Raw genomic sequence first — 20,032 nt, forward strand, 5'->3', positions numbered from 1 at the left:
TTACTCTCATACCACTTTAGTGGCTCCTGTATTCTTTATGATAAATGCATATTATATTTTATAAACTTTACACTACTTGTGGTTTCTTTCATTTATAACCCTTGGCACGGGTCTACAACAACTGGCTGACGAGGATGATTCAAGAACTTCCTGGATCAATCTACAATAATTGCTAACAACAACTGAATAACGAATATTCGGGCAACGAATTCACTCTAAAAAACAGTCATTGGAAGACAGCATTTGACGACCAAAAGGATGCAAGAAAAAAAGAACACACGCGGATATTCGAAATATTTTTCCTACACTCGGAGGAAATTTGAACCTTCTAGAGTATTTATTTTTCAAAAGTTCGGTGAAGAACGGGAAAAACTACTTGTCTACGTTGGGAAAAACCAACATTCGAGCGTAAAAATCCACAAACACGGGATAAAGACCACTTCAAAAAAATGACAATAATTCTTGCCGAAAAAAGGTTTTTTAACAAAGACGTCGTCAAAAGCCTTATCTTGCTGTTAAAATGGCTACTAAACGAGAACGCAACTACGAGTTGAAACGGAACTCATAATTGCGTGGAGAATTATTACTTCAGAATTAACGAGATCAAGTTTTCAGTAAGTACAAAAAAACTTGTTTCTATCCCTATGAAAAGTAATGTTGAAAAAAGACTTTGTCATTCTAAAAAGCATGTCTTGCTAATACGTCTTATGGTTAAAAAGGCGTTGGAAAAAGAAAACATAACACCTGCTAAATAAATGATAGCATATTTTATTTTATTGGCTAAAGCGAGTATTTGCACGAATTAAAAAATACGTCGAATTTTAATCCGATTAAAATAAACTTTTCACTGGTCGACGCGACTGCACGTCGAAGAAGAAAAAACGATTTCGCTATGCACGACAAACAAAGTGTTAACAAGTGAAGGACATTCTTTTTCGCACAGATATCGAAAGGAATAGCCAATAGTAAATAAATGCTATAAACTCTCTTTCATACATAAGTAACTTTTTCTTTTTAAGGAAAAAAGAGAAAAGTAAAAGGTGTAGGATCAACAAGGAATTGAACCCAGTACCTACACGTTACGAAAATTGAATGATGATAAACGAAATCTACTGCTTTCTGTATAAATGCAAACGCCGAATTATTTTCTCAGAAAAAATTGCCACACGAGGAAATAAATATATGAAAGAAATATTTGTTAAAAGATACGAATTTTGTAAAGTTTTTTTTTTCTATAGAGTTGGTACTATGGGAAAAGTAAATCAACGAATTGTCTTGTTTCTGAAAAAAAAACTAATTCTGCCATATACCGTCCCCAAAAAAATGGAAGATTTTGCAGAACAAATTTTGGAAATGGTGAAATTCCAACAAAGTTAATAATTAGAACTTCAAAAAAGGTTCCTAGAAGAGCATTTGGCAATACGGAAACAAAACGGAGAGAAACAGTTAAATTTAATAAAATATTTCGAGGAAAAACAAGACAAAGAAAGAAAGAAATGAACGAACAAATATTGGAAAAGCAGTTAGAATTAATAAAATTATTCGAGGAAAAACAGGAAAGAGAAAGGAAAGAAATGAATGAAAAAATATTGGAATTGAAAAAATTACATTTAGAGCAACAAAACCAGTCAGATAAAAAAAAAATAGATAACGCCAGTGTTAATGAATAAGGACAGCGGAGAAGAAACCAACACGGCTTTTTCCCAAAATGCGATCTCATCAGCTATTGATACATTTCACTATGCTCCCGAGGAAGACCTAACGTTTGAGGCATATTTCAGAAGATTTGAAGACATTTTAAGATTGATTGCAGTGCATGGACGGATCAAAAGAAGGTTCGTTTATTGCTACGGAAGGTAGGTACATTCGAACATAACAAATTCGTGGACTATATTTTACCAAGAAAAGCCAAGGAATTGTCGTTTGACATTATACTGTCCAAAAAGAAGCCTTTTTCATAAAAGAGGGAACTGCATGAATCTTACACATAAGGAGAGTCAGGACTATACGACATTTGCGTCTATAGTTAATAAGCACTGTGACGATTTCAAGTTGTCGTCATTAACGGCGGACAATTTCAAATGCTTAATATTTACACAAAGTTTGATAGTCACAAAAGACGCCGATATAAGACATCGTGTTCTAAATAAATTGGAATTAGAACCTGATTTGACGCTTCAGAAACTGGCTGAAGATTGTCTGCGGTTCGTGGCAATGAAGCAAGATTCCCGAAACATAGAAGAAGCAGGTATCGCACACATTAAAAAAATATGCTTAAAAAATAAAGGATACCCGCCCACCAGCAATTACCAACGAAAAGGCAAAAAGAACCCTTCACAAAATTATCAGGATAGACAAAATCCTAGGACGCCTTGTAGCAAATGGGGAGGACCTCATGGGTACAATGCATGTCAGTACCAAAGGAAAATAACATGTGACCTATGCAAGCGAGCAGGACACAAGGCCTCATATTGCAGAGCAAAAGTAGCAAAAAGAGCTACGTAAAAACTGCAAAAATGGACCCTTCACCAACAGAGAGCATAAGGAAATATGTTACGGTGAGAATCAGAAATAAAGAAGTAAAACTGCAGCTCGATTCAGGGTCGGATTTATCAATTACAAATTTTCACACGTGGAAGGAAAGCTCACGTATACAAAGACGAATAAAGTCGCAAGATCGGTAACTGGTGAAAAAATAATTTTTGAGGGTGAGGTAGTGTCACTAAAAAAACGACAAAAAGCTAAAAGTGTGCGTTCTATTAAAAAAGGACAAAAAATAGGACTGGACGCCTGTGTGCCAGGCAGCGTTTAAGAAATTAAAAGATGTATTAACGTCAGATTTATCCCTGACTCATTTCAATCCGAAACAAGAGATTATTGTCGCAACTGACGCAAGTTCTTATGGGATCGGGGCGTGAATTCTACACAAGATGCCTGATGGTCCACCAAGCCGATCGCCCATGCATCAAGAACTTTACTGCCTGCCGAGAAGAATTACTCCCAAATCAAAAAGGAAGCACTGGAAATCATATTCGGTGTTACAAAATTCCACCGATTTTTACACGGTCGTAAATTAAAATTACAAACTGACCATAAGCCGCTTATAACCATCTTTGGCTCTAAAAAGGTCTGCCAACTTACACAGCCAACAGACTGCAAGGATGAGCGACCATTCTACTGAATTACGACTTCAGTATGAAATTTCTTACATCTGCGAAGTTGTCACGTAGACGGATTGTCGCGATTAATCCCGAAATCAAGGGAACCGCTGGAAGACACAATAATAGCGTCACTACAAAGGGGAAAGGACTATACACAAATACTATGTAAAACAATCAAGGAACTACCAGTCACTTTGGATGATATAATAAGGGAAACTGAAGAAGACGGTTTCATCAAAGAAACGAAACAAAAAATTAAATTAGATGAATCGGCGGCGGAAGCTTATTCTATGTGCAATGAGGTACTGTTGTGCCGAGAAAGAGTAGTAATTCCAGCTACACTACAAAAGAAAATTCTTAAGGATTTCCATACGGGGCACCCTGGGGCACCCTGGGGCACCCTGGGGCTACGCGAATACAGAGTCTCATGAGGTTCTACGTTTACTGGAAGAGTATGGACACTGATATAGAAGGCACGGTAAAGTCGTGTAAGGAATGCGAATTGACTGCAAAAGCGCCCCAATGCAATTTAGCCCGTAGCTTAAAGCGGACCACCCATGGTAAAGAATACACGTAGATTACGCAGGTCCACTGTATGGAAACTATTATTTAATAGTGGTAAACAGTTTTTCCAAATGGTCTGAGATATTTTGATGTAAAAATCCAACGACGGCTTTTACAATCACTGCTCTTCACGAATTGGTGTGATTGATTTCTAGTGTCACAATGGCACACAATTCACTTAAGCAGATTTTAAAAGTTTCTGCGAGGATTTCCAGGTTAACCACATAACGACGCCAACCTATCATCCCAGTTCGAACGGTCAGGCAGAGAGGTTTGTAGACACGCTAAAAAGAGCTCTGAAGAAGGCTAAAGAAAAGGCGTTACAAGAGTTTTTACAAGTTTACCGAATTACGCCAAATGAAAAGACTCCATCGAAGATGTCGCCGGCAGAGTTAATGTTTGCGATGAAAATTAGGCCGGTCTTCGATAAACTTTTGCCAAAACAGGTGAAACCGCCAAATACTATAGTTCCTAAAAAGAGGTATTTAACTGGTGAAAAGGTATTTTTCCAGGTACACAAAAATAATAGTACGATGTGGTAACTAGGAAAGATCCAGAAAAGGGTCAGACAGATGGTCTACATTATCGAAGATCCAAGATTTACACACAAGAAACATTTAAACCAAATTCGGAAAGGTATCACAAATAATGGAAGACAACTGCCTGCTGAACAAGAAGAAGTAATGGACCATATATATGACGCATAACACCACAGGCAGCCGAAAACGCTGGTCCTCCAGAAAAAGGAAAACGGCCGACCCGATAGAGATCGACCCCAGGAAAAAGAGCTATACGACCATTCCAGAGGAATGAAAAGCTCGGGAGGTTGTGGGGTACAAAATCACCCCTATATCAGAACTAAGTGGAATCAACCAGTCCTAAATGGAGACATTCATACCATGTTTAACCGCATGCTACGGACACGTTCCTCTCATACCACTTTAGTGGCTCCTGTATTCTTTATGATAAATACATATATTTTTTACACTTAAAATGCTTTTACTTATTTTGTATTTTTTTACCTATTTTGTAATGCTTTTACTTATTTTGTAATGTTTTTTACTTTTTTCGTAATTTTTTATCTACTTTGTTATGTTTTTACTTATTTTCCAAAATTTTTACCTATTTCATGTTTTTACCTACTTTGTCGTGTTTTTACCAACTTTGTAATGCTTTTATCTTTTTTATTATAAATTTCCCTGTTTTGTAATGCTTTTCTTTTATTGTAATATTTTAACTATTTTGTAATTCTTCTTTTTACCTTGTAATGTTTTTTTACTTTGTAATCTTTTTACCATTTTATGATAGTTTCCCTGTTTTGTAATGCTTTTCCATCTTGTAATGTTTTTACCTATTTTAGTAATGTTTTTACTTATTTGATAATGTTTTTATCTATTTTGTTCAGTTGTATTTTTTACCTACTTTGTAATGTTTTACCTATTTTGTCATGTTTCTACATATTTTGTAAGATTTTTACCCTACCTGGTTATGTGTTTGCTTATTTTTAATGTTTTACCTTTTTTTGATGTTTTTACCTATCTTGTAATGTTTTTGTTTTTACATATTTTACAATGTTTTTCCTTCTTTGTAATGTTTTACCTAGTTTATATTGTTTTCGTCTTTTTATGATGTTTTTACATATTTTGTAATGTTTTTGTTTATTTTATAATGTTTTACGTATTTTGTAATGTTTTTCCTTCTTTGTAATATTTTTACTTACTTTGTAATGTTCTTACCTAGTTTGTAATGTTTTTACCTACTTTATATTTTTACTTGTTTTGTAATATTCTTACATACTTTGTAATGCTTTTTATTTATTTTTTATGTTTTTACCTTTTCTGTGAAGTTTTTACTTTCTTTATGAAGTTTTTACTTACTTTTTAAAGTTTTTACCTACTTTGTAATGTTGTTACATATTCTGTAACGTTTACTTTGTAAAGTACACTTTGTAATGTTGTTACATATTCTGTAACGTTTACTTTGTAAAGTACACTTTGTAATGTTGTTACATATTCTGTAACGTTTACTTTGTAAAGTACACTTTGTAATGTTGTTACATATTCTGTAACGTTTACTTTGTAAAGTACACTTTGTAAGGTTGTTACATATTCTGTAACGTTTACTTTGTAAAGTACACTTTGTAAGGTGCATTTTGAAATTGCTAAATTTCAAAGTAAATCTTGTACTTATATTTTTTAGTTTATAAAAAGACATTTTGTTTAACCATTTTCAAGCCTTGCAAGAATTGCTTTTTTCTAACTTGTATAAATATTAGTGTACAAACAGAAAAAAATTTCACTTATAATTTAATAATAATTAATGAACAAAGATTGGTGTTTATCAGTATATAATATTTCAAGTTAAGTTACTTATATATAGATAAATAATTTTTCAAATAATTTAAAAATAAAACTGAAACCGTCTAATGTTAAAAACTCGTGTTATCAAGCAATCGATTAGGTTTTAAGGAAAAATAAGTTTTCGAAATTCAACAGATTGAAACTAAATTTGAATAATTCTGAAAATCAATCAAATAATAGTGGAATTTTGAAAGAAAGGATATATTTTGAAATAATTCTTCATGGTGCAATGCAAAATTTATTATTTATTTAGTAATTATATATTTATTATGATTGTTATAGTATTTATTGTTTGTTCCAATAATCTCATATTGTTACATACTCAACATTATGTCATACACGCCACAGCCAAGTTATCGTAATCATTACAGAAACATTGATGTGCACAATACTTATTAATAACTTGCTTGTTTGTCGTTCTTTTTGTACACGTATCTGCTTGATCCTTACAGACTGATATAATATCTGCTCTGTAATTAAAGCTTCATGTTTATAGACTCAAAATGACACAAGACTGATGGAAGAGAGAGATCATATATTCAACGTGATTTTCGTTTCAAATCACTAACCAGAGAGAGGGAGATATAGAAAAGGAAGGGAGAAAAAAATCTCAGTTATATCTTATCAACCTATGCCATACGCTTCGAGTGTTTTTACAACAAACTCCTTTGATATACGCTATCTCACTTTGAGTCATGATTTTAATGCATTCTCAATTTTCAACCTGGCTACAATAAATTGTCTTCTGTTAACTATTCGGCTGTTTCATTTTCTGTTATGCTTAACTAACTAAATTATATACGAAAGAATATACATGTTCAATATCTAACAATATTAAGTTTTTAAAAAATCTGACACGAATATAAGATCAAATTCTTCTAAATATTTCACCAGATAGGCACCAAAATCCTCCCTTATTAATTAATGTTTACATTATTTTTTATTCCTTCAGTTTACTCTTAAAATGATTTACTTTAGTGCAATTTTATTTTGATTATACATTTTCTTCTAAAAGTACATTACTGTGTTAGAAAATAATCTAATTGTGCGATAGCTTTAACCGTTAAAATATATTTTGTAAATAAATTTTTAATGCAATGATCTTTTTGGGATCTTCGATGGTCGGGTTATATAAAGGGTCATGAACGAATCAGGCAAATATAGATCTTCAGAAACGGGTAGAAACGAGAGGTGAGGATAGCTTAAATGGGGGACAAAACTAACCGTATCAACGGTGGCACGGAATAGGAGTTTACGATAGATGTTAACGCGACTCTACGTAAAAGACGGGTTTGTTTTTTGTTTGTTTCTTTGTTTTTGTTTTTTTGTTGTTTTTGTTTTTTTGTTGTTTTTTTTTTTAGCTAAATTAACGTCAACCCATCAGTCGAACTCAATAACATTAAGGTGCTATTCGCCCTACACACATTATTTCTTTCTAATTATTTTTTTAAAATCGTTCCAGGCAAGGCATTAAACTACTGAATGTAAGGAGCTAGATAAATACTATTTTAAGATCAAACACTATCTAACAATAAGTGTTGATGGGGAGATTCCAACTGATAAAACAGCAAGTCTTCCCCATTTGTCAGAATCATTGCTCATGGAATGTGAGAACTAAAGGATCAAGTAAAATGAAACTGTCCACTTTTTACTCTCATTTCTGATGTACTACTATGGTGATTAAGATAACATCATTCACTTTATCGTTCTAACCTTTCTTAATATCCGCATCGTGACAAGAAGGAACCAAAGCCGATTTTTTTTTGAAAGAGAGAGAGGGGGAGGATATCATCGAATCATATTAAAACTATTTCCTTTTCTTATAATATATTTCAGTATTAGAACTTTTGAGTCTTAAGAGCATACAATCAATCCCGGGCATCACGGGGGAAATCACCTTTAGACGCCACTATATCGCCACTCACTTCATTGATAAAACTGTCGCTATCCTAAACCATCGTACCAAAAATAATTCCATCAACTTCATTCACAGTAAAAAGAAATAGACTACGCCGCATACAGGGAACTTCGTTTCCTCGTTTCAATTTCAGCATTGGCCTTCTTGTCATTAATATCTTCGTAACCATGTCCTCATAATTTTGTGGAGACACTGTAGTATAGGTTCGAATATAACAAAAGTATTCTGACATTCTTTGCTCAAATTTGACCAGTAACGTGTTGCTTTCATTAATCAGTCCTAAGGCGAATTGAATAATGTGTTATATTACGCAGTAAGTGCGTAATTAGTATCGTCAAGTTTTAGTTCAAACCTGTATTCCTCCGATTTTTTTTCCTAGTGGACAAATGTCTATTTCAAATTCCCTCGCGGTCTACACGCCAAGTATACGCGCATAATACTGAAGTCATTCCGGGTTCGTTCTCATTAATCCGAGGTCTAAGGAATGCTATCTCACTCAAGTTGGTGTATGCTGTAATTTCATATAGGATATAGTCATCTAGTGATAATGGGATATTTACCGTAATACGTTGGGGTCTGGTTTCATATACTTTATTTTAGAATAATTTTTTTTTTTAATTATTATATTGAATTAAGAGTCGTGAACAAGAGTACACATTGCCCATTATTCATTCTGGAATAATGACAGAGGACACTACTAGTAAAAAAAAAAAAAAGAAGAAATGGAGACAAAACAACAAAGAAAAAAAAAACAAACAAGAATTTCAGGGTTTTTTTTGTTTTTGTTTTTTTGTTTTTAATTTTATTATCGCCGCTATAAAAATATAGAATTACTTTAACGAGAAAACAATGTTAGTTGGTTTATTTTAAGGTCGTCAGTTACTTGTTAGTTTGTTTAATGTTTGAGTTTTTTTTGTTGTTGTTTTTTTTTAATAATGTCCAATATTTAATATAATGTTCAATATATTCATTGTGTTTCTGTATCAATATCTATGTGACTAAATAGTTATTCCTTTGCGTTTAAGAAAATAACAGGTAATTCACTATATACTCAAACGAACGTTGAGCAAAAATCTGATTCGGTCAATAAAAACAACAGATGCTTCCTAAGGTTAGCCCTTCCTCGTCATAGTAGTGATGGTGGTAACATTGTATTGTTAGAGCTATGTAATCTGAAAGACTGGTTCTCGATAAAGTCACTCATGGTGGAAATGTCTTTCACTCAGCGGCATTAGGGCCGCAAACCGGCTAACAAGGCTATGGTGAAAGTCTATCTAGGGGGAATTAACATCAGGATCCGTTGTCTTATCGTCTCTTCATCTGCACATGACAATCAAATACGTCACATGCGCGAAACCGTAAATCCATGGAACGAGGAAGATAACATTGTTTCCGCGCATGTACAACCACTATTTCTTTGTGTGTTCTTGGCCAAACCTTCCCCGACTTTGTATGCAATTGCTGAGGGTTTTTTTTTTGTTTTTTGTCTTTTTTTTTAGCGTTGGGCTGAACCTACACTCTTGCAGATCTAACAAACAGCTGCAACGAAAGAACACAATCTCCTCGACTTCGGCGTGGAATGCTTTTTCGTTCAACAACAATATTAAAAAAACAGCAGCTGACTGAATTATTAGTATTGTGTGTAATCTGAACAGGGCGACAACTGTTTTGTTTTTAAATGTATTTTCATGTAAAGTTGTATACGAAAAGAAACAACAAGAATTTAAAATTTAGTTTTAGTTTAAAATGTTCACAAAATATATGTTTTGTGTAAGTGGAATGTGTTCTCTATTTAGACAAATGTGTAATTTTATTTTTTTTCAATGTTAAAATATGTTTGTCTTGCTGTGTGTAGTTATCTATCGCTTTGCCAAGTGACGCCATATCAAGCATCAATAGAAGTTCACATAGAGTTTGTTTAGAGAGACTGTACTTTTCCCAGGTGGCCTCCCTTAACTGGTCACAGCACTATGTAATGTGTACTAACACAGTTTTGTGCATGTGCAGTTTATGGTCAGCCTCTCTACAGTGTATGACCGTCTGTGCATGGCGAGGAAACACATCTCCCTGTTTATATGTATGAGCATTGTCAGAACATGACAGATCTAGGGGAGGGGCACTAACCACGATTAAAAAAAAAACTCTTAGCTTTACGGATAACTTCGGCAGAGAGAATGTAAAAAATCGGGAAAGATTATCCTGGATGATAACTGGAAGCTGTAGTGCTCCATTTAATGGAGAACCTTAACACATCTATAATCGTCGTGTATAATCACGTCGACAGGTCGATTTCCGTTATATCACTGATTAAGGGATGTTGAACTTGGTCAGTAATAGGGGACCATTTGGAAATGATCTCACCGCTTATCTCGGCATTGTTTCCGGTCTCCTAGATTTCTCCTTTCAACTTCATAACAATCGGAAGTTACTGGAGAACGATAATACATTTACAATAATAACACACATAAAAGTAACCAAGCGTTAAATCCGGGAAGAATTCACGGCCTAATTTATTAGTATCATTTGAAAACAAGACGACAAACAATGTTGTTTTTTTTGTTTTTTTGTTTTGTTTTTTGAAGTGATTTTAATTATAATATAATTTGCTAATTTGGAAATACAGTTAAAAAGACAGGCTATTACTTTTCCAGTACAAGCGCGTTAGTAATTAATATTTATTTTAGGCGTAGAGGATCGACATTAATTACTGGGATTCAACTGAATAGTTCTTCTCTCTATTCTTTTAGACGAAGAAGGAACATTTTCGAAACTATGAATCCAGAAAATTGGTTAATCATCGCACCGAAAGAATTGTTACGGAAATCTTTCCTCCATGGTTGGTAGGTCAATATCAAAAATAATATATATATATATATATATATATATATATATATATATATATATATATATATATAACTTTACAGCAAAAAAATAAATGCGATATGAATGACGTAAAGAGAAACTATTTGCATTCACATACAATCTGATCGTTTGTTTAAGGTTGCTTTAAACCTGCATATAGAAGCCATTGTTAAAACCTCCTCGAGCAGAATTACAACCAAGAAATGCTCCCTTTCTTTTACTGTCAATGGTTGTGGCAACAATACTCCACACATGGGCGAATGATGGCTTTCTAGAAATATAGAATGCTGAAAGGTGTGGAAAGTTTACTGGCTCAGTAGTGGGAACCCATGTTCATTGTAATAGACCTAGCTATATCTTCTATAAATTTATACTAATCTATGTTTCCGTTGAATGTTAGGTCAAGAATTTTGACCGTTGAACTCTAAAGAAGGGAAGCCTTGCTCACGACAATAAGTATATTGGAAAATAGTGTTATCGTAGTTAAAGGAAATGAGCTTTATCTCGGTCATATTAATCATCTATGTATGATCACATTCTACTACGGACTGAGGATCATTTTCTAATCGTTCAGCCATTATTTTCGATATGTATGTGTTAGATTTATCACTAAAATAAAGCGTCGGGTCATCTACAAATATACCCATCTCGGTCGCGATTGAATCAGGAATGTCGTTTATGAAAATTATAGATAAAATAGGCACACATATGATGTTATTTAGATGTACAGCCATCGAAAACGATCTCGATGTTTATTGAAGCTAGCGACATTAATTCATATTTTGCGGGTGCTTACAGAGACTGCGATTTAACACTGGAGTGATGAACTCCTCAACAAGTAAATTTAAATTTTCATTGATGACGTTATACGTCAGAATCAAGCCTACTCGCATCCTCTGCTGTTTCGGTGAGACCAAGCATGTGCTGTTTTTTTATTTTTTTATTGTTGTTGTTGTTGTTGTTGTTGTTGTTGTTGTTGTTGTTGTTTTTGTTGTTGTTGTTGTATGGAGTAGTTTTGTTTTTATGACGGACGATGTCGAAAACTAACGATAAAGTTTTATGATTTCAAACTTTTCTGGGTTATATGATATACAGAATGATGCGAAAGTCTTGCTATTCTTATCAAAAACTTAACAATATTAGAGGAACAAATAATGCAGCCATACAAAACACATGTCCTAAGTTTAAATTGTCCTAGGTTTAAATTGTCCTAGGTTTAAATTGTCCTAGGTTTAAATTGTCCTAAGTTTAAATTGTCCTAAGTTTAAATTGTCCTAAGTTTAAATTGTCCTAAGTTTAAATTGTCCTAGGTTTAAATTGTCCGCTTTCGAGCGGTAAAACAAAATAATAGAAAGGAGCATGCACTGGATTTAATTTATTGCTTTTTATTAACGCTGTCACATACTGAGATTTGTATAAAAACAAATGAAACACCACCATGAATTGGTGATATTTTACGAAGTTGTAGTTGAACTATTGATGTAACTTTTAGCTACTTTCTATTTGAATAGATTTACCTTTAGACTTAGACAAACGCATGTTTATATTTTATGACGAGGGTTTCGGACTAACCTGTACATCATACAAAATGATAAAACCAACAAAAAGCTGTTAATGCCCGTCGTCTATTACCTTTGGAATTACTTCTTCTCTTCTGTCGCTCAGACTAATTTCATTATTTGAACCGTCAGGTTGGTTTCGCTCTGGTTTTGCTGTCAAAAACGAAAGAAAAAGAAGAATTAATTACAATTGATATTTAAGGATTTTTTAAATAAAAAAGCCGGGAGAGAATTCCAAAATCAAGTGGTCCGAGAAAAGAAGTTATTAGAGTAGAGTAAGGACTTCTACAGTGAAGGGGTAGAATTTTGCTGCTAGTCGGGTTTGTCGATCGCATTTACATTAAAGAGAGGAACAAGTGTAGTAAGTTCTAAGCCTCTACCAGTTGTGGCAACAATTTTTTATTTTTACATGGAGATCACCACTTATTAAGGTCCAGAAGCCACTCGGGGATAAGGGTTATTGTGTGTACAGTAATCAATGGGGTAGTATCGTAGTAATAGTTAGTATCGGAGATTTGATAAAGTGTCTTACTTAAGGGGGCGGTTCATCAGGAATTTGTTTATGTTGGACTTGAAGACATCCAAGTTGAAGTCAGGAGGGAAACAGGCAAGCAGCAGAGAGTTCCACAGGTGTGCAGTTCTAAGAAAGAAGATTTGTTCATGGAATCTACGTTTTGATTTAGGCACAGATGAAGAGTGGGGAAAATTATTTACAGTGGTTTCAGCTAGACGGGTGTTTTTCGAGAGAGATTGGCGAGGGGGGACCAGAGATTGGAGCTCAGACGAGCACTTGCCATGGAAATAACGATAAAACAAAGATAGGCTCGCAACGTCTCTTCTGTGGGAGAGAGGTTGCAGGGAAGAGAAAATGGCATCCCCCACTAAGCCACAAAGTCTATTTTGTACTCTGTCAAGGCAGGATGGGCTGTTTTTAGCAGCTCCTACCCAGATGTGGCAACAGTACTCCATCCTTGGACGTACTTAGCTTTTATATAGATAGAGAATTGCATCAGTAGTGAGATATCTTCTGGAGCGGTAAAAGGATCCCACCATTTTCCCAGCGATCTTGGCCACAGACTTGATGTATGTGTTCCATTTCAGATCAGGAGTAAAGGTCAAACCCAGAAGCTTATCAAAACATGGTGCCTCCCCTAGACGAGAGCCATCCATTTCAATTGATGCCAAATGGGGATCAGAGCGTTTATGATGTAAAGATAGGAGGTTGGTTTTAGATGCATTAAAGGTAACCAGCCACCTCTTACCCCATTGTATCATGCGCTCAAGATCAAAGGAGAGAGAATCAGAGAAAATTGTCATTTACAGCCTTTGATATGTTGGCATGGATGGTCGTATCATCAGCATATATGTCAACGAATGATTTAAGTATGTGTTTTGGGAGATCATTGATGTAGATCAGGAAGAGAGTTGGGCCCAGGATAGATCCCTGAGGGACGCCAGCATTAATACTGTGGGCCTCTGATTTCTGCCCATCAACCACTACTCTTATGAGCCTATAAGAGAGAAATGATTTAATAATTGAGAAAACATTTCCAGTTATACCGTAGCTGGAAATCTTGTGAAGTAGGCCTTTATGCCATACCTTATCGAAGGTCTTTGATATGTCAAGAGCAATTGCCCTAGAAATGAAGCCTTTGTCGGGAGATTCTCTAATCCTATGAGATATAACCGTTAGCACATCTGCTATAGATCTAGCAGAACGGAAACCATATTGTGTGTCACTAAGAAGGTTATTTCTGCTGAGGTGGTTGACTACTTCTCTATTTAATATGGATTCCAGCAACTTACTCATGACACACAGAGGAGACTTATTGGTCTGTACTGAGAGGGAGACGACTTATCACCTGAATTCTTAAATACAGGGCATACTGGAAAGCACTTCTCCTTAAGGCAACGCTTAAACAGTTTTGTAAGTATGGGGGAAAGTTCTGGTTGAAGCTTTTTTAACACTATAATTGGAATACCGTCAGGGCCAGTTGCTTTACTAAAATCAAGGTTCTTGATTAGCTTGGCGACCTCATGCACACATATTTGTGTGTTACTTAGTGTGTCGTGTGTTATAGGAGGAAATACGAGAAGTTAATGGCCTTCGTCGCATAGGGTAGAATTTGCTGTGAAGTTCTTAGTAAATAGTTTGGCCTTGTCTGATGCTGACGAGATGATATCTGGTCCATTGATAATGGTTAGGATAGAACGCACGCTTCTGTTCAGGATCCTATTTGCTATTTGCTAAAACTGGTGGGAACCAAGCCGCTGCTCAGCTACTTTGGATTAAACGGACTGAGCATATAGCTCTCTTGCATTTTTATTACTCTTTTACGGTGGTTGCTGGCGGTCCTGAAAGCAGCTTTAGTCTCAGTGCATCTATTACGTTGGTAGCTATGGAAACAGTGATTTCTGTGCGTGATGGCAGCACATTCAGGGGAGAACCATGGCTGACTGTTAGGTTTTTGTTGGAATTTTTTTGATGGTATGAATCGGTCTATGCCTACAATTAACCATTCAGTCAGGTCTGATACTATAGCGGACACATTCTTTTTATACATGGAATGGAGAGGTAGATCAGATATGAATGTACGGAAGCTATCCCAGTCAGCCATAGAGTATCGGTATACAGTACGATGGCGAGGTACGTCTGAAGACTTATTACATTTCATCTTTATCTTAACTGATACAACGGAGTGGTCGGATGATCCGAGAGGAGATAGAACGGAACGAACATAGCTCAGGGGAAGTTGAGAGAAAAAGGTCTAGAAGGCTTGCGTACTGACCGGTGGTATCGGGCACATGGGTGGGCTCGCGAACAATCTGATGAGGTCATAGGCAATGGCAAATCATGACAGAACCTCTCCTCATCACCTGTCTTATTGGAGTGAGTCAGCCATTCCACGTTATGGACATTGAAGTCACTGCAAATGTGAATGTTAGCTGAGAGATGCGTAGACAGGATGTGGTCAATTTTCTCAGATATACTCTTAAAGATAGTAACTCCGCCGTTGTGGGGGCGATAGAGGGCAAATATAAATGCGATGGTGTAAGCAAGTGCAACCCGGAAGCACATATAAGGTAAATTAGGGTATTCTCTGGAGATACCCCTGCAACATGGGAAGCCATCTTTAATGTAGGCACATATACCATGCCCATGGCGATCTTGGGGGGGGGGGGTCAGATTTAGATGTTAAGTTAGAGTATCCTTTAATTATGAACTCATCTAGGGAGGTGGTCAACCTTATTTCAGTTTCACTTAGAAAGGATATATCCGGTTTCGTCTCCTGTAATTGGGTTTCAACCTCTGGAAGGTTGGAACATAGACCCTGATGTTGGAGAAGGAGACCTGGTAGTAGGGGTCTACATTGGAGGATGGGGTTCTAGGTTTATACGTGTTTTTTTTGGGGGGGGTTATTTCATGTTGAGGATTTTGGGATTTATGGAACAGGTCAGCATACTTGGTTAGAGCAGAACAGAGAGGGGAAAGTAGGAGAGAAAAGACAGGATTTTTTTTCTTTTTTTATGCAGCACATATAAGGTAAAGCCGTAACAATTACCCACTAGTATGGTATCGAGAGGCCCCACCAGAGACTACTGCATGGTCCAGAATCCATTCACCAAATGGCAATACAACATCTCCAGTACTTTTCACCTGCTGATAGCTTCCTTAGTGGTTAATCCAAGGTTCGGATAACGTCAACCCAGATGAAACGTTTACCTCCAGCACCCTTACTAGTGACATGGCCGCAAGGATAGACATAGAAACAGAAAATTTCCGACATCTCAGACTACTGTTCACGAAGTACTACCGACCTGGAAAATAGATTTTTCGCCACCCTTTGTCAGAAACATCACTCATTGGAAATGAGGACTGAGGGACAAAAAAAGAGAGAGGCGAGAGTTACTGGAGCTGCCGATAACACTTCCACTGCATTATCTACTCTCCATTAAAAAAAAAGGCAAGAGGGACTTATTAATATCTACTTAATATAAGTCCGTTTCTCCATTTCCGATTTAGGATGATATTTGAAGATAGTCTCTGCTCCCATATTAATGCGTGGATGTTTTTTGTTTTATATACCTCGAGTTAGAACTTCGAGCTTGCTGACAGGTGTGAAAAGTTTACTGGCTCAGTAATGGGAACCCACGTTCATTGCAACAGACTAAGCTATATGTTCTATGAATTTATACCAATCTATGTTTCCGTTGAATGTTAGACCAAGTATTGTGGACGTTGAACTCTCAAGAAAGGTACCCTTGCTGACGACAATCAGTATGTTGGAAAATAGTGTTATCGTAGTTAAAGGAAATTAGTTTTTTCTTGTTAGTATTAATCGCCTATGTATGATCCCATGATCTGAGGGCCATTTTCTAGTGGTTCTGCTATTGTTTTTGTATATGCTAGATTTATCGTATGTCTAGAATAGAGCGTCGGGGCATCTACAAATATACCTAACTCGCGACACTAAGAGAAACGAAGTCGGTAAAAATCGACAGATCAAATACAGATATATGTGGTAAAATATCTACAAAAGGACTACAAATGACAAATTTAATCTAAATTCTCTCACAGACACCAGGCTTAAATGGAAACAACAAAACGCGGATTCAGAGGAACATGCATTCCCTAACAACAACGGATAATCAAGACAACAAAACACAACGGCAAACAAGATGTTTCTTCGATTGCAGTGCAAGCCAGTGTTTAGTGCTACGTTCGCCTCTCTCTTATGTAAATTCTGCATCATCGACTATCAGCAGCAGACGGTGGTGGAGGTCGTCCGATTGTGGATCACTTTCTCTTTCTTAATAACAGCAGCAGTCAATACAGACGTCTTTGCCCTTTCTTTCTCTGACAGCGACGTCAACAAATAACGCGAAAGTCTTTATTTCTTTTTCATAGCAGCACAAGTCGATCGCACAACGACGGCAACAAACATCACAATTACAGAATTTTTCTAATTATTTTCTCGGAACTTTTTTGTCAACAAGAGATATTTTTAATTAAGTTCAATTGAACTAACTTTGATGTTACAGGAGTTTCTTATTTCGCTTTCCGAAACCTCTTGGTCAGCAAATGACACGTTTAACTAATTTGAATCTTAACTAACCTTGATCTAAAGGATCTTTTATGTTTTCTTCTCCAAACACTTTTATTTCCGCAAATACAATTCTAATTAACTCCAGTTTGAACTTTTCGGAAATTTCTTACCATCAAAAGGATTTTTCATTCAATACGTTTCATCAAGAGATATTTAATTCAATATTCTGTCTGTCTTTCTTGCTACCAATTCCTCATAGCATAAAATTTCTCATAGCATACAATATAACACTGGCGTCAAAAGTATTCAGTATGATTCGTGCCAGATAGTTACAATATTATGCTGGTGTCATTTGTGTTTACAACAACTGGTCTCAAAAGTCACAATATAACACTCCTGTAACAGCATGAATCATAGGTTCACTAATATGTTGATATTTATTCTGTCCTAGAAAAATGCTAAAATCAACTCTGAGAATTAAATGTAATAATAAATGTTGAAAAGTTATTAAAAATAGGAACAAAGTTTGGTATCTGTTCTCTGATGCTACACTTTGACTATCTGTTCGATTTTACCCCACATTAAAAACCGTCTTATATCTAACTCTGTCCTCGTGGGGAGGCAAGTAAGTAGGAACAACAGAGCAAATCGAAAATGTGCATAATAGTTAACAGTCGAGAAAATGTAAACAAAAATAACAACGATTACCTGATACCAAACGCGGTAGAATATAAAAATCTACGGACCTCATAGTTTTAAAGTGCTGAAAATGTTTTTAATTATTTTTTATTTAAATTTTACATTATTAGCATTATTACACATAGGTAATAAATGGTCGAGGGAGGAGGTTTCACTCCAAAAAATTATGAAAAAAACTATAAATAGCACTGAACCAAAGTTCAGGTAGGGCTAGCAACTCGGATATATGGTTAGTGGTAAGATAAGGCATTTTATTTTACAAATTTTAATAATCGTTATGAGTAATAAAATGCCACCTGAGTAATTTCAGTAACACAAGAATGAAAACAGTCTAAAATTAAGTAGCTGCAAGATATGGAAACAAATAGGTTAAGATTGATTAAAATAAATTTAATCAAAATATAAAGTTGAAGAAAAGTAAGTGAGAAATCGAACTGACATCGTTACAAAGAAGATAATGTAAGAACTATAAGTTTAAAATTAAACAAAGGTGATTAATAAATACTGAAGTCAACATATTAGAATATGAATGCATGGAATTTTGATAAATCGATAAATTTATGGACATTGAATAAATAGAGTAATCTCTCTTAGAACGCAAATATATTACGAATGATAATGAAGAGATAAATAAAAAAAATTAAATAAAATACTTAGATAATGATAGGAATTGAAAAATTAAATTGACATAACCAGTATGGGATTAATATAAATTTTCATTAATACTATTTAAATTAGTCATTTAAGTACTGTTGCTTCTTTTAAAAAAATAATATGTTAAGCAAAATTAATTAGTAGATCGTAACATGTAAACAAAGTTTATACAAAACTATGGAAGAAATAGTGGAACATCTAAATTTACACTAGAATTTGAAGGTGTAGATTAGTATTTGGGAAATAAAACAAATAAATAAATTAGAGAAGAAAAATAATTATTAAAATAAAAATACATACAAAAGATTTAAAAATATTAAAATAGGTAATTGGTTTAAATATCATTTAAAAAGTACGAAAATGGGGCGATTAATAAATTCGGAGACTATCGAAAAAATAAAAAGTAAAAAGCAAATATAAGAGTTGTGGAGAGGTAGGTCAAACTGCTTGATCTCTTAAAATAGAGATTATGAAGGTATTTATTTATGCTCATGTATTTTGCCGTCTGAAGAGTAACTATTTTGGAATATTTTTTAAAATGTCAAAATGGTTATGAACAATTGTAACGCATAAGAAAATACACAATATGATGTTTTCATTTTATATTTTCTTGTCTTGATTTTTGCGAAAATATTATATATATATATTTCTATCTATCTATCTATCTATGTATATATATATTTTTCTATCTATCTATCTATATATATATATATCTTTCTATCTATCTATATATATATATCTTTCTATCTATCTATATATATCTTTCTATCTGTCTATCTATCTATCTATGTATATATATATTTCTATCTATCTATGTATATATATATCTTTCTATCTATCTATCTCTCTATATATATGTATATCTTTCTATCTATATATATATATATCTTTCTATATATATATATATATATATCTTTCTATCTATATATATATATATCTTTCTATCTATATATATATATATCTTTCTATCTATCTATATATATATATCTTTCTATCTATTTATCAATATATATATATATATATATTTCTATCTATCTCTTTATATATATCTATATATATATATATATCTATATATATATATATATCTCTTTCTATCTATTTATCTATTATCTATATATATATATTTCTATCTATCTCTCTATCTATATATATATCTTTCTATCTATCTATATATATATATCTTTCTATCTATATATATATATCTTTC

General features: G+C 34.3%; 1 protein-coding gene across 3 annotated transcripts in view; it reads right to left on the reverse strand.

Moving 5' to 3' along the window:
* LOC145256286 (metabotropic glutamate receptor 7-like) overlaps positions 1-20,032 on the reverse strand; it is a 183,166-nt gene that overhangs the window by 126,330 nt on the left and 36,804 nt on the right. For 2 of the 3 annotated variants that reach the window (XR_013863963.1, XR_013863965.1), the window contains exon 6: positions 12,498-12,577. Coding sequence is in view for 1 of the 3 variants with exons in the window: in XM_080114993.1 (XP_079971119.1) it covers positions 12,553-12,577 (25 nt within the window). In the remaining 2 variants the exon portion in view is untranslated. Of the gene's footprint in view, positions 1-8,765; positions 12,578-20,032 lie in introns of those variants that run through there. The other variant, XM_080114993.1, reaches the window with a different exon arrangement.

Source organism: Euprymna scolopes, chromosome 3 (genome assembly GCF_053919585.1).
Source record: "Euprymna scolopes isolate OS-2025 chromosome 3, ASM5391958v1, whole genome shotgun sequence".
Taxonomy (NCBI): Eukaryota; Metazoa; Mollusca; class Cephalopoda; order Sepiida; family Sepiolidae; genus Euprymna; species Euprymna scolopes.